Source organism: Ananas comosus, unplaced genomic scaffold, assembly GCF_001540865.1.
Source record: "Ananas comosus cultivar F153 unplaced genomic scaffold, ASM154086v1, whole genome shotgun sequence".
In the NCBI taxonomy this organism is placed as follows: domain Eukaryota; kingdom Viridiplantae; phylum Streptophyta; class Magnoliopsida; order Poales; family Bromeliaceae; genus Ananas; species Ananas comosus.
In genome coordinates this window covers 47338-60838 of record NW_017893342.1, presented here as the reverse complement: position 1 = coordinate 60838, position 13501 = coordinate 47338, and the positions used below count along the sequence as shown (strand labels likewise).

Genomic DNA, 13501 nt, shown 5'->3' with positions numbered 1-13501 from the left:
CTTGTGGCCCTCACTGATCTGGTGACGCAGCAGGCGGCGGCGGCTCGACAGCTGGTGGATACGCACGCCGACAGGAAGTACGATGCGCGCCTGGAGGACCTTCTTTTACAACAGGCAGCTGCCGGGGAGGCTCGGTCTCGGTACTACCCGCGCAGTTGAAATAGTTGCGCCCGTGGGTCATCTCCCTGTACTCGCACTTCGCAGATGACACTTACGGTAGCCCTTCGGGAGAAGGCATTGACAGCACCACCGCTCAGGTGTCTGTGACAGCGGCGACTTTTCCCTTGATGGTTGAAAGAGCGGAGCGGCAGCGCTCATGGATCTGCCTCGACGAGTTCAGGAGCGCGATCCCAGATCTTTGATGGAGAGAAAATCGACCACTGATCGTTGAAAGTGGTTGACTGATTATGAGAAGTTATTCCGCGACACCTTCGTGGAGAAGAGAGATAGAGTTTGGCTCGCCACTCACATTTGGATGGCGGCTATAGTTGGTGGTGTGGCATCCAGGATAATCCCGACCGACTAGCAGCGATTCTTGAGATTCAAGGAGCTCTTATTAGAGCATATACTCTCGTCGCGGTGAAGAGAAAGTGGAGCAGGATTGCGCGAGATCGCCAGGAGGATCGGACTGTGGCCGAGTACGAGAGGAGTTCTCTCAGCTTCTACGCTATGCGCCCTTTGTTGTGCGAGACGACGAGGATAAGCTCGCATCTTCGAGCCGAGGACTTCGGTCGTCGATTTTACGGTTGTGAACCTCCACTCCTCAACTTACCAAAATGTGGTAACCGCGCTCCATCGTGGAAAGCTGCGCGGCAGACTACAGAAACTCGGAAAGGCTCAAACAAAGGAAATGGCATGAGACCGTGACTGAGGGTGAGTCAGACGCACCTCTGGGAGGCCGCCGAGAACTGGAGCCAGGCAGCAGTCGGAGAACGGCCATCAGCACGGCATAGAGGATCCGAGCGTCATCAGACTCAGAGCTGCGTGATCTGCGGTGGCCGTCATTTCCCGCAGCAGTGCTCACAGATGGCAGGGCAGGTGCTACTCGTGTGGCCAGGAGGGTCACTCCTGCAGACTGTTCGGAGGGGTTAGCATCGCGCCATCTTCAGCATCGGTACAGTATTACCGGATCCCAGCCGGGGGATGCTTTTACTCACTGTCAGGCCGGAAGGCCACCCGTCAGCGACAGACGGAGGGTCACGACGGGCCCTGAGCAGACGCCTGTACGTGGCCCAGACAGAGTAGCGGCAGCGGCGAGTTTGTGACTACAGGTATCAGTTTCGTTTGTGGCATTCGAGTTGTGCATCTGTTGGTTATTGGAGCATTGCATCTGTATGATCGTATTCACGAGTTGCATTACATTTCGTTAGTTTCGCTGTTTGCGACATTGTGTAGCTCTCGAGCCAGGCGATTGATTTGCGGGTTGCGGGTGGCATATTTTGCTATGCTTGTAGATTTCACGAGGATTGCATTAGTTGTACCCCGGACTCGGCTGTTTGCCGGATAGTGCTTGGAGAGACCCGTGCTTGGACCATTTGGGGACTTGGAGCCTGGGCCCTTGGGCAGGTGCGTCGGCTGTGGTGCCAGCGCCCTGTACCCTGCGGGTAGGGCAGAGTTTTTGGTCAGGATGGTAGTCTGAGCGTGGACCCTAGAACGTGGAAAGCCACGTGTTGGATCGTGAGATCGAGACACACTTAGTGTGTAGTTACCCAACCTGAGGATTTTGTAGTGTGAACCTTTTCGGCGTGTGTGGATGATCGGTGATCGGGTGTGTCGTTTTCGAACGCCCTACCCGTGAGATGATTCTGTGTGCAACAAATAGATTGGCCTTCCTTTGTGTGGAGTTGTTAGGGGTACCTGGGTACCCTTGGATTGCGAGCTGACTTGACTCGCCTTGAGGACGGTGAGCACGAAATAGTGCGATTTGAGGATTTACTTCGCTAGATGCGTTGATAGTCTCCCTTACCTAAAATAGGGTAAGTGTTGGAGAGGGTTGGGGCCTGAGTGGCCATTAGCTTTGGGTGATCGAGAATCCTTGAAATAAAGAATGTCCTTGATCGGTCGTTATGTCCGATCGAGTCACTAATCGTTAGCTCAATTGACAGGGAGATTTTATAGATGGTGTTTTGCCTCGTGGAAGAGCACTCTCACCTGTTGTGGGACGGTTGGGCCGTTCCGACTGTATGTCGACTCTCGTGATTCAAATTGAACCACGATTGGAGGTTTAGACCGTTGCTGAGGCCCATTGACCTTGTCAGATGGCCTTGAGTTGTGGGTGTACTTGTTAAGATTGTGAGTAATCTGAGTAATGCTGTTGATGTTGGAGTTTGAGGTCGTACCTCAAATGGGTTTGTGATGCTAGGTGTGGACATCACGAGGATGATGCTGCTAAGCTATAATACTCTACCTGTGGAAGGGTTCGCGGAATGATAATCCGAGCCTCTGGGTGGATTTGTAGAACCGTTGCGGATGACTTGGGGTATTTTGATAGGATGTGCGAGGTTGGACTGCGTAGGCAGGTTTGAGGTGATTGAGTTGTGGAACTCTCACTGAATGGATGGAAAACTGGATGAGGGAAGGTACCAAGTTGATAATTCCCGTGTCAGGAGCGCGTTACAAGGAATTGAGTCCTTCAGGATAGAACCTTATATGAGGACTGATGAATTGACTTTGGTTGACGATCGTATCAGGATGACTTTGATAGGAGAGATTGTGATATTAGGGTTTATTTTGGGTATTTTGAATCTAGGGCTTTTGAAGCTAGATTGATTGGTTTAGAGGCTTCCATTAGGTGGGATTGGATGGACTCTAGCTCTCTTTCGGAGCTTTAGAGGAGATTTTGCACTAGAGGTCAGTTTTCCTCCACCTATGCTTGAATAGCTTAAAGATTGAACTTAGCGTCGTTCGTTTCGACTAGATGACACATGTTCTCACACCTTTAGGGTACTAGGAGACTAGAGGACACCCTCGTTGGAGCGAACGAGGAGTTTCGTCGTCATCGGTGGGTTTGGCTTCGGGGAAATGGGGCGAAATGGCCCCTATGCTCTTTCTATTTGTTGTAAAATATTTTTAAATTCACTTCTATGCTAAATGGGATTTATATGAATTTTGGAGCACTTAAAATGCATGCCTTGTGTATCATGAAAATTTCACTATATAGTAGAGCTATATGAGTAGAATGCATGCATATGGGAAAAATGTTTATTTTGCAAGTGGAAAATACATCTCTTATGAGGATTATGACTTGGAATATGTACTTTGGAACATAGTTGCCATGCTTTGACATAGAGAACAAGAGTGTCATCAAGGGGCACTTGAGACTAGTAAACTATGAAACTGCAACATAGAGACATATTGATAGGCCACTCCACATCTGCTATATTCCATGTTAGAGACATGATGACATAGGGATAGGCCATTGATATACTTGACACATTCCATGTTATTAGACATGAGGACTTGGTACTTACGACAGATCGTTTGATTACTTGCCATTGTGCTCATTCGCACATGCTTGTGAGGGTCGCTCCCTATAAGCCGGCACTCCGGAGATAGCCATCGCGATTCATATTCGCCATGCGGGATTGGGCGCCGAAGTGGATTGCCGTGGGCCAGGCTCATTCCTAGGGTGGGGATGTTGACTACCACGGGGCCATTAGGCTCGGCACCGGCCAGACAGCCTTCGGGTGGGTCTCAGGGCCATAGACAGCCTTCGGGTGGGTCTCTTCAGATTTGACTTTGAGTGTTTATTATGACATGTGGACAGATGATGACTTAGAGTATTACTTGGACATTGACTAGAATAGTAAACATCGGTACTTTACTATTTCGCATTGTGAACATTATGATAGTTGGAGACTTTTACTTCATGTATAGTTGCTTCGTACTTATGTTAATTATGCTAAGTAGAGATATCATGTTGTAGTAAGTTACATTTTTACTTACTTTTCGCTTTTCTACTTTTATAGTCACTGACCTCTTTTGTAGCTTTGGGCCGTGTGGTGCATTCACTGAAGTCAGTAATTGCCCACTGGGAACTATTTTTAATAGTTCTCACGCCCCTGTTTTATGGTTTCCTTTTCAGAGCCTTCGGCACCGGCGGAGGCACGGGATCGCGGCAAGGGGGTCGCTTAGCTAGCTAGCGAGGAGCGGTACCTTGCCTAGGTGGTTACTCTTTCTTTTGTAGTTGAGAGAGTGAGAGGTTTTGCATCCATGTATAGAGACCACCTATGTATCTACCTATAGCACTTGTATCTGGGATTTTCTTGTACCACATTATGTTCTATTTAGTGGATTTACAGTTTTAACCTTATCCCTTGTTGTAACATTTAGACTTTTATTATGCTCTGATACTCCTAGATGTCTTGTATTAGTGCTTTTATTATTGTTGTTTTTAGACGCCTTATATGTTGTAGACATATGGCGGGTCTGGGCACGCGCCGGGCGGGCTTCCGCTGGGTCCCGGGGCGTGACAGCCTCAAACGGCGCCATCGCTATACTTTCTTGATAACTGTTATTGTAAGCGAACTCCGCCATCGGCAAATACTCATGCCACCCTCCACTATAATCAAGTACACACGCTCGCAACATATTCTCGAGTATTTGAATTGTCCTCTCTAACTGGCCATCACTTTGAGGATGAAACGCCGTACTGAAATCGAGCCGCGTGCCTAGAGCATTCTGCAAGCTCTTCTAGAAATGAGAAGTGAACCGGGGGTCTCGATCTAATACAATCGATAATGGAACCCTATGCAATCTCACTACCTCGCCCAAGTAGACTTGTGCTAACTTGTCTCCTGACCACGTGTTGTGGATCGGCAAGAAATGAGCCGACTTCGTCAAACGGTCCACAACCACCTATATGGCATCATGTCGAGCTTGCGATCAGGGTAATCCGACCACAAAGTCCATTGCTATGTCCTCCCATTTCCACACGGGGATTGGTAAGCTCTGCAACTTTTCCGCGGGAAATCGACGCTCAGTCTTCACTTGTTGGCACGTTAAACACTGCGCCACAAACTTCCCCATGTCTTTCTTCATTTCCGGTCACCAATAATGTAACTTTAGATCCTTGTACATCTTAGTGCCACCCGGGTGAATACTATACGGGGAATGATGCGCCTCTTGCAACACCATCTTGCGAACTTCATCATCTTTGGGCACACACAACCGATTTCTGAACCGAAGTGCACCGTCGGATCCCACGCCGAAGTCACCGGCGCGTCCGCCGTCAATGTTATCCCACACCTTTTGGAGATATGAATCATCAACTTGCCGCTCTTTGATTCGCTCCAATAAGGTCGGTCGAACCACTAGTGCCGCCAAGATAGTCACAACCTCCGGCGCCACCACTTCCAATCCAAACCGTTGCATTTCCTTTTGCAACAATGGTTGACTAGTAATCGCCGTCACCAAGTTTTCAACTGACTTTCTACTTCGTGCATCGGCAACCACGTTGGCCTTCCCGGGGTGGTACAGGATAGTAAGGTCATAATCCTTCAACAGCTCCAACCGCCGCCGCTGCCGCATGTTTAACTCTTTCTAGGTGAACAAGTACTTGAGGCTCTTGTGATCGGTATATACCTCACAATGCTCACCATAAAGATAGTGCTTCTATAGCTTTAGCACGAAAATGACCGCCGCTAACTCCAGATCATGTATCGGGTAATTCTTCTCATAGCTCTTCAACTGGCGCGAAGCATACGCAATGACTCGCCCATTTTGCATAAGAACACACCCGAGCCCATTGTAGGAAGCATCACTATACACCACGAAGCTCTCTCCCGGCGTTGGTAAAGCAAGTACCGGGATAGATGTCAACTTCTCTTTCAACTCTTGGAAGCTTTGGTCGCAACCATCGTTCCACACAAATCTTACTCCTTTGTGCGTCAGGCGTGTGAGAGGAGTAGTCAGCTTCGCAAACCCCTCCACAAAACGCCGATAATAGCCCACCAATCCGAGGAAACTGCGGAGTTCAGCCACACTCGTTGGACGAGGCCAATCTCGAATCGCCTCAATTTTCCTTGGGTCTACCGAGACTCCGCTCCCGGATAGCACATGGCCTAAGAAGGTCACCTCCGAAAGCCAAAACTCGCACTTCTTAAGCTTAGCATAAAGCATCTCATTTCGAAGTATTTGCAACACGGTTCTTAGATGTTCCTCGTGCTCTTCTTCACTCCACGAGAACACTAACACGTCATCGATAAACACCACGACGCACCTGTACAACAACAGTTGAAAGACTCGATTCATTAAGTCCATAAATGCTGCCGGGGCATTCGTAAGCCCAAACGGCATCACCGTAAACTCATAGTGGCCGTACCGCGTACGATACGCCGTTTTATGTACATCCTTCGGCCGGATCTTCAACTGGTGATATCCCGACTAAAGGTCTATCTTCGAATATACCCGCAACCCTGTAACTGATCAAACAGGTCATCTATTCTCGACAACGGGTATTTATTCTTGACCGTCACTTTATTCAACTCGCGACGCAGAGTCGAAGTGTACCGTCCTTCTTCTTAACAAAGAGCACCGGAGCTCCCCATGATGACACGCTCGGCCTCACAAAGCCTTTGTCAAGCAAGTCCTGCAACTGGGCCTTTAACTCCTTAAGCTCCGCCGGTGCCATTCTATACGGAGCCTTCGAAACTGGCGCCGCACCGGGAACTAAGTCAATGACAAACTCGATCTCCCGATCCGGTGGCAATCCCAGTAACTCCGCCGGAAACACATCCGAAAATTCACACGCAATTCGGATATTTCCAAGTTTGGGGTGTTCCTTCTGAGCATCCACGATAGTCGCCAAATAGGCCTTACATCCACTTTTGATCATCTTTCTCGCCCTCGGCGCCGACACAGTCACCGCGAAGCGCGAACTTTTGCACTCTTGATACACGAGCTCCTCTTGACCAGGCTCACGAAAAGTGATCACCTTACTGTCACAGTCAATGCTGGCATAATACTTGGAGAGCCAATTAACTCCTAAGATGAGATCAAATCTCCACATCTGCTTCAACACTAGTAAGTTCGCCGGCATGATCCACTCGCCTATTTGAACCGGACAAGCTAAGCACTGCTCGTGAACTCTAAACAAATGCTCTGGTGCGTTAACCCACCAATAGTCATAATTATGTACTATCTCCATGCCATGAGTCTTAGCAAACGATGCACCAATGAATGAGTGTGATGCACCCGTTTCAAACAATGCTCTAGCTCTAATGCCATTAATTAGAATAATACCTGCCACGACGTCCTCCGGTACAGCAGACTGCTCCTCCACCTGAGTGGCGAAAACCCGTCCACTCGATGCACGTGACCCCTCCGGCTGACGCGGTGCTGAAGCGCGCCCAGCCGACATAGCAGGTGGCAGCCCTGCAAGCTGTCGTGGAGCATACTTAGCCAAAGTAGCTGACGAAGTAGGTGACGCGCCGCCCGGGCAATCCCAACTCATGTGTCTCGCTTGGCCGCATCGGAAACACCTCCCATCGCGCTGAGAACAATCACTCGACTTGTGGTTTCCGCCACAGATCACACACGGGAAGGAAGTCATCTGACTCCTTGACTGGCCTCTGCCTCCCCGCCAATGCGATCTTGGGTACCAAAGGGGTTGCTTAGAACTCGACTGCCCAGTGGAACCACAAGCCGGTGGCTTCTTGGACTTTTCCTTATCCTTGTCCCTTTCAACGCCTCGCATTCCTCGCGCACAATGGCGTTGCCGCGCTCTACCCACAGCGCGCGATCGAGTACCTCTTCATAGGTCTTCACCCGAAGGCGTTGCCGCGCTCGAAGACCTCCGCTCGGTCCCGGTCTCCATGAACCAAGCCCGAAACACAATCCACCATGTGCGAGAACTCCCTTTCGTACTCCTGCACCGTTCGGTTTCCTTGCCTTAATTTGTGAAAGTCCTCCTTGATCTTCCACTTGTCGCTTTCTGGGAAATACTCTATTAACAGGATCTCCCGGAACGTCTCCCAAGACATGTAGCCGGATCCAAAGACCGACCATTCTTTACTCGCGTCCACCATGATCGAGCCGGCCCCTCTAAACAGTGAGCCGACAGACGAACCTTGTCCTTCTCGAGGGTGTAGATATCTTCAAACAACGCCTCCATCGCGGAAAGCCATGACTCCATCAACCATGGGTCATTCACATCACCCAAAACGGTCGGAGGATTAAATTGCTTGAAGGCCGTCAACACCGCCAACGACCACTCCTGCTCGGCCTCAAGTACCTCCGGGATAGGAGCTGAAGAACCCGAAGCCGTCGGAGGAAAAGCCGTCACCGGTGCCGCCGCCACCGGAGTAGGTGCTACAGGTATGGGCGGGTCCTGAGGTACAGGTGCAGCCGCCGCTGCCTGTCGAGCCACCAACTCATGGAGCCATCCTATCTGATCCCCTTGCTGTCGTATAGCCCCAGTCAAAGTTGCTACTTGGGTCCGCAACTCTCGGACTTCATCAGATCCAACTTGCTCGGGCACCTCATCAGGTAATGCCGAAGCGGACCGACGCGTATAACGTCTCGGGGACATTTGTTCCTGAAACGTTAACACACGCATTAATACTCGACATACTCACCTTATACGTTCCAAAGAACTACCGAATCAAGCGAAAGCAAACAAGTGTGTTCATTTTCAACTCTCGGCGTCATGTAGTCGGCCGCCCACATAACATTTCAAGAAGAAAACAATAAGCACTTGAATCCTTCTCTAACTCCTTTTAGAGAAGTTTTAATCATAACCCAATCCATTAGCCTTCGCATCTCCAAGTCCACGTCATACATGTCCTAAATTCCTTAAGTTTCCAATCCTAAGGTCCCTAAGTCCATCCTAAACTTTTGCTTTCACATCGCTCTGATACCACCATATCTGTCACGCCCCGGGGGCCGCCAATTTGGTCGGTTCGGGCACGCGAACAAACGCCGAACGATCAGCAGCTCCCCTGTCCGCCCAAGGCTCAAACAACATGTATATTACAAGCAAGTCAACAAGGAGATTGCAAGATATACAAGGTTTGCACGAGGGCAAACAACAACAAATACATGAAAGCATCGATACTAACTAAACATTCAACATACAAGTCATTTGATTTCCTTTGAATCAAACACAAGTAAACTATTACATTTACATTCATTTTATCCATTCATTTACATCACATTGGCTTTTATCCCAAAGTATAAGGTTTACATTATTTTACATTACTAGTTCAACATACAAAAGTTGAATAGTCAAAATGTAGGGTATGCCTATACTCCGAGGCCGCTAGCTACGGTGCAATACCCTTGCCTCGATCCTCCGCCGCCCCGCTTGCGTACGGGTCTGCAGGGTTAGTGGTAATGAGAACTAGAAGAAGTTCCCAGTGGGTTCGGCCGCCAACCGCGCCGTTCGCCCCCCGGAGCCAATACCAATTTGGGCCGGCCCGAGCAGGTCAAACAGACGCCGAACGGACAGAATTTTCCCTATCCGCCCAAGGCTCATCACCTGTGACGCCCCAGCTTCCCAGGGGGTCACCCATCCTAGGACTACTCCCGTCCTAGCACGCTTAACTCTCTTAACCTCTTGGGCCTTGCCACCACCCAAAATGCTTAAGCCGCGAGTTAAGAGAGTTAAGCGATGCTTAGGACGGGAGTAGTCCTAGGATGGGTGACCCCTGGGAAGCTGGGCGTCACGGATGGTATCAGAAGCGCAATTACCACGGAAGTGTGAGATGCAGTCTCGCTGAGCCATAGGGTCTGGATGACGGCTAGCGAGACGAGTCTCACATCCCTCGCGGTACTTGTGAGTCTGAGTCTGACGAGGACGTCAGGGCTTAAAGGAGGGGAGATTGTGAACCCCAGATAGTCTATATATAAGATATAATAGGGCTAAACTCTTAACCCGGCTTAAGCATTTTGGTGGTGGCAAGCCTAAGAGGTTTTAGAGAGTTAGCGTGCTAGGACGAGAGTAGTTCCTAGGATGGTGACCCTCTGGGAAGTCGGGGCGTCACAGATGTATCAGAGCAATTACAGCCGGAATGTGAGATGAGTCTCGGCTGAGCAGGGTCTGGATGACGGATGCGAGACGAGTCACACATCTGTCTGGTACTTGTGAGTCTGAGCCTGACTGAGCGACGTCAGGGCTTAAAGGAGGGGAGATTGCTGAGACCAATGTAGTCCTATATATGAGATATAATAGGGCTAAACTCTTAACCCGGCTTAAGCATTTTGGGTGGTGGCAAGGCCCAAGTGGTTAAGAGAGTTAAGCGTGCTAGGATGGGAGTAGTCCTAGGATGGGTGACCCCCTGGGAAGTTGGGGCGTCACATCACCTGTACATTTTCAAACAAGAAGTGCACTAGCGGAAACATACACAAACGGCTTACACGAGGGTAAGCAATAGCCATGAGTGAAAGAAAGGGAACTAAACATCTACACAAGTACTATAATTCTCTTTTGATCACATACATTGCATTTAACTTTCATATTCATGATTCTTTACATTTCATTACATCACAATGCCTCAAAATAAACTTTACAATCTTTTCTTTCTTTGCTTGATACATCAACATCTTAAATCATCAAATACAAAAGATGATAAAAGGGTATACTACTAACAAAATTTAAAGCCCGACTCGGGTGGCCACTGTCTAGGGTGCGATACCTTTACCGCGGTCGCTCGCCGGCTTGCTCGGTCCCGGCTCTGTGGAAAATAGTGGGGTGAGAGCTACAACAAAGTTCCCAGTGGGTTCGGCACCAATCTCACCGACTTTCCCACTATGACTAACTCAGGCATAATAGAAAGGATAAGCAGAATAGTAACCAAACTATAATCATGATGCTAATATGTTTGAACAATAAAGAAGGAAATATTTTCAACGCAAATCATGCAAGTATGCAGGTTCTTTGTTCTTTACTCTTTATTCTTTAATCTTTGTTCTTGTTCTTTAATCTCACGGCTAATCCGGGGGTTTCGTCACATTAACTTGCCCACATTAAGTCCATCATGGCGGGCCCTCAGCTGCCTCCCGCTAAAACCGTCCTCGGGTTTACTCCAACCCGTGATGCAAAACTCCGGAGCGCATCGCTCGAGGGGGAGCGACCGCCCTCGAGCACGGAACTCATAGCAAGTATGATCGATCCTTAACTCTAAGGATATTGTCACGCCCCCGCCCCGAGGCCGCTACCGATTTGGCACGGTTCGGGCGCGGCGGGCGGACCGTCGTACGGACAGCACCTCCCCTGTCCGCCCAAGGCTAAACAACACGATCGTGTACAACAAGTCCCCAGGAAATCAAGTTGAATACATACACGATCATGCAACAATAGCGAGAGTACAAACAGTGCTGAACATCACATGAGCAAGCATCACGAGTAATAACATACAAGTGAATAAAAGAGAGAGAGACTAAGTTATTACATTCATTCAACTTTATACATTTGATTAACTTTACATTCTGCCAATATACAACATAACTTAAAGTTTACATTTTTCCAAAATAGCCTCACACCTATACATCATCTACTCTCAAGTATATAGGGTGACAACTAATGCAATAGGAAAGCATCTACCAACTAGCACTAGGGCACTAAGCCCTTGTCGCGATCATCTGCTGGTCCGCTCTCGAGTATACCTGTACCCCAAAACCACACGGGGTGAGAACTATATAAATATAGTTCCCAGTAGGTTCGGCCGCCGACTCCGCCGATCTTCCCACTAGGTCCAAGCTGGCACAGATAGATAGATAGAAAGGTAGATAGAAATAAACTGCTACTATATCTACTATGCCATCAAATGCAAAGAATGCATGGAACATCATCTAGCAATAACCTACTATCATGCTAGTATGCTTCAACAGTGTAATGAATACAACTACAACATAGTTATGCAGTCTACTATGTCTAATCATGGTATGAATGCAATCCACTTATGCTATTCATGTTACAACCCAATCGACTAGGCCAACTTGCCTAAGATCTCAAATCTCAACGGTCCTAGGCAAAGAGCTACCCCTCTCCTCGCCCGACCCAATCTCGAAGGTCCTAGGCAAAGAGCTACCCCGCTTCTTGCCTGACTCAATCTCAAAGGTCCTAGGCAAAGAGCTACCCCGCTCCTCGCCCGACTCAATCTCGCTCTACTAGGTACAAGCTGTCCCTCTCGGATCTCACAGGTGAAGGAATAGTACGTCCACTCACTGTATGTAGGCAAATTCACTAATCCAACTACCAAGCGACTATGCTCAATATCGATGTAACTCATAGTAAAGGCTAACTACCATACTACTAGGTTCATCAATAAGGCTAAGGCTAAGTACCAAGCTATTATGCACACTAATAATGTAACTCATCAGGTTACCCAGTCTCTCGGCAAACTCGAGGCTCGCGCACAGTCTCACGTGTGTAAGTCTCATAGGGGAGGAGTCCCACTGCTCGACTACCCCCGAGACCGCTTGCGGACAGCTACAATGGTCCAAGGGCAACTACACTGGCCCCCCTCGTGTGACAAACTCCGGAGTGCACTACCTGTGTGGAGCGACCACCACAGGTGCAGACAGGCTATGTGAGCTTGATCCAATCTCATGAACTGGGAACATGGAATACCCTACCATCTAGGGTTATCAACATAACACTTTAGGTTTTCTACCCGAATCACAACTAGGAAAATTCACCTGTCCCTATATTCAATGCAGTAGTATCAACTACACTAAATTCTCATGCAATATGCCACACTAGGGAACTCAACTAATCCCTATGTTCAATGCCAAGTGTCAATGTGAGACCCCAGATAGTCCTATATATGAGATATAATAGGGCTAAACTCTTAACCCGGCTTAAGCATTTTGGGTGGTGGCAAGGCCCAAGAGGTTAAGAGAGTTAAGCGTGCTAGGAATGCTTAGGATGGCAGTAGTCTGTATGCTAGTGAGTAACCCATGGGAAGCGAGGCGTCCAGATTGGTACTCAAGCCAGATTACTAGGCCGGAAGTGTGGAGATTGAGTCTCGGCTGAGCCCAGTCTGGATGACGGGATAGCGAGAGATCTCACATCGCCTGGTACTTGTGAGTCTGAGCCTGACGAGGACGTCAGGGCTTAAAGGAGGGGAGATTGTGAGACCCAGAGTAGTCCTATATATGAGAATATAATAGGGCTAAACTCTTAACCCGGCTTAAGCATTTTGGGTGGTGGCAAGGCCACAGAGGTTAAGAGAGTTAAGCGTGCTAGGATAGGAGTAGTCCTAGGATGGGTGGATGTAATATACCGAAAATTCGAAAAAATAAAAATGTCGAACTTAGTCAAATTGACCAATGCGAGGAGAACACTTCGGAAAGTCCGAAGGTGTTAAAGTGATTGAAATGAGTTGTGGAAGGTTTTCGAGAGCTAAGAAATTGAATTCTGCAAAACTGCAGATTTCAGCTCCTCGGCGACCGTCCCTGAAGGGAAGACGGTCCCGAACGCGTGCAGAAGGAGAGCAGCTCGAAAATCGGCTAAAGTCCTGGAAGGTAGCCTCTCGGAACCGGTCTCTGCTTGAAAGAA

At 48.7% G+C, this 13501-nt stretch overlaps 2 protein-coding genes across 2 annotated transcripts; both read right to left on the bottom strand.

Annotated features, from left to right (window-relative positions):
• Positions 1–4884: 4884 nt before the first annotated feature.
• On the bottom strand, positions 4885–5529 carry LOC109705704. Its single transcript, XM_020226454.1, has 2 exons — positions 5134–5529; positions 4885–5034 (listed from the first exon to the last, which is right to left on the bottom strand). Exons 1-2 carry the CDS (start codon positions 5527–5529, stop codon positions 4885–4887), a joined length of 546 nt encoding a protein of 181 aa, XP_020082043.1.
• Positions 5530–6188: 659 nt separating this feature from the next.
• Positions 6189–7696, bottom strand: LOC109705703. Its single transcript, XM_020226453.1, has 2 exons — positions 6748–7696; positions 6189–6220 (listed from the first exon to the last, which is right to left on the bottom strand). The coding sequence occupies exons 1-2, from the start codon at positions 7694–7696 to the stop codon at positions 6189–6191; spliced, it is 981 nt and encodes a 326-aa protein (XP_020082042.1).
• Between the last annotated feature and the right edge of the window lie 5805 nt (positions 7697–13501).

Coding starts and splice junctions, on each gene's coding strand:
- LOC109705704 (XM_020226454.1), bottom strand. CDS start 5,529: ATGCGGCAGCGGCGGCGGTTGGAGCTGTTGAAGGATTATGACCTTACT. Junction 5,035..5,133: donor ATGATGAAGTTCGCAAGATG/GTGTTGCAAGAG, acceptor CCGGAAATGAAG/AAAGACATGGGGAAGTTTGT.
- LOC109705703 (XM_020226453.1), bottom strand. CDS start 7,696: ATGCGAGGCGTTGAAAGGGACAAGGATAAGGAAAAGTCCAAGAAGCCA. Junction 6,221..6,747: donor TGGAAATATCCGAATTGCGT/GTGAATTTTCGG, acceptor GTTGTTGTACAG/GTGCGTCGTGGTGTTTATCG.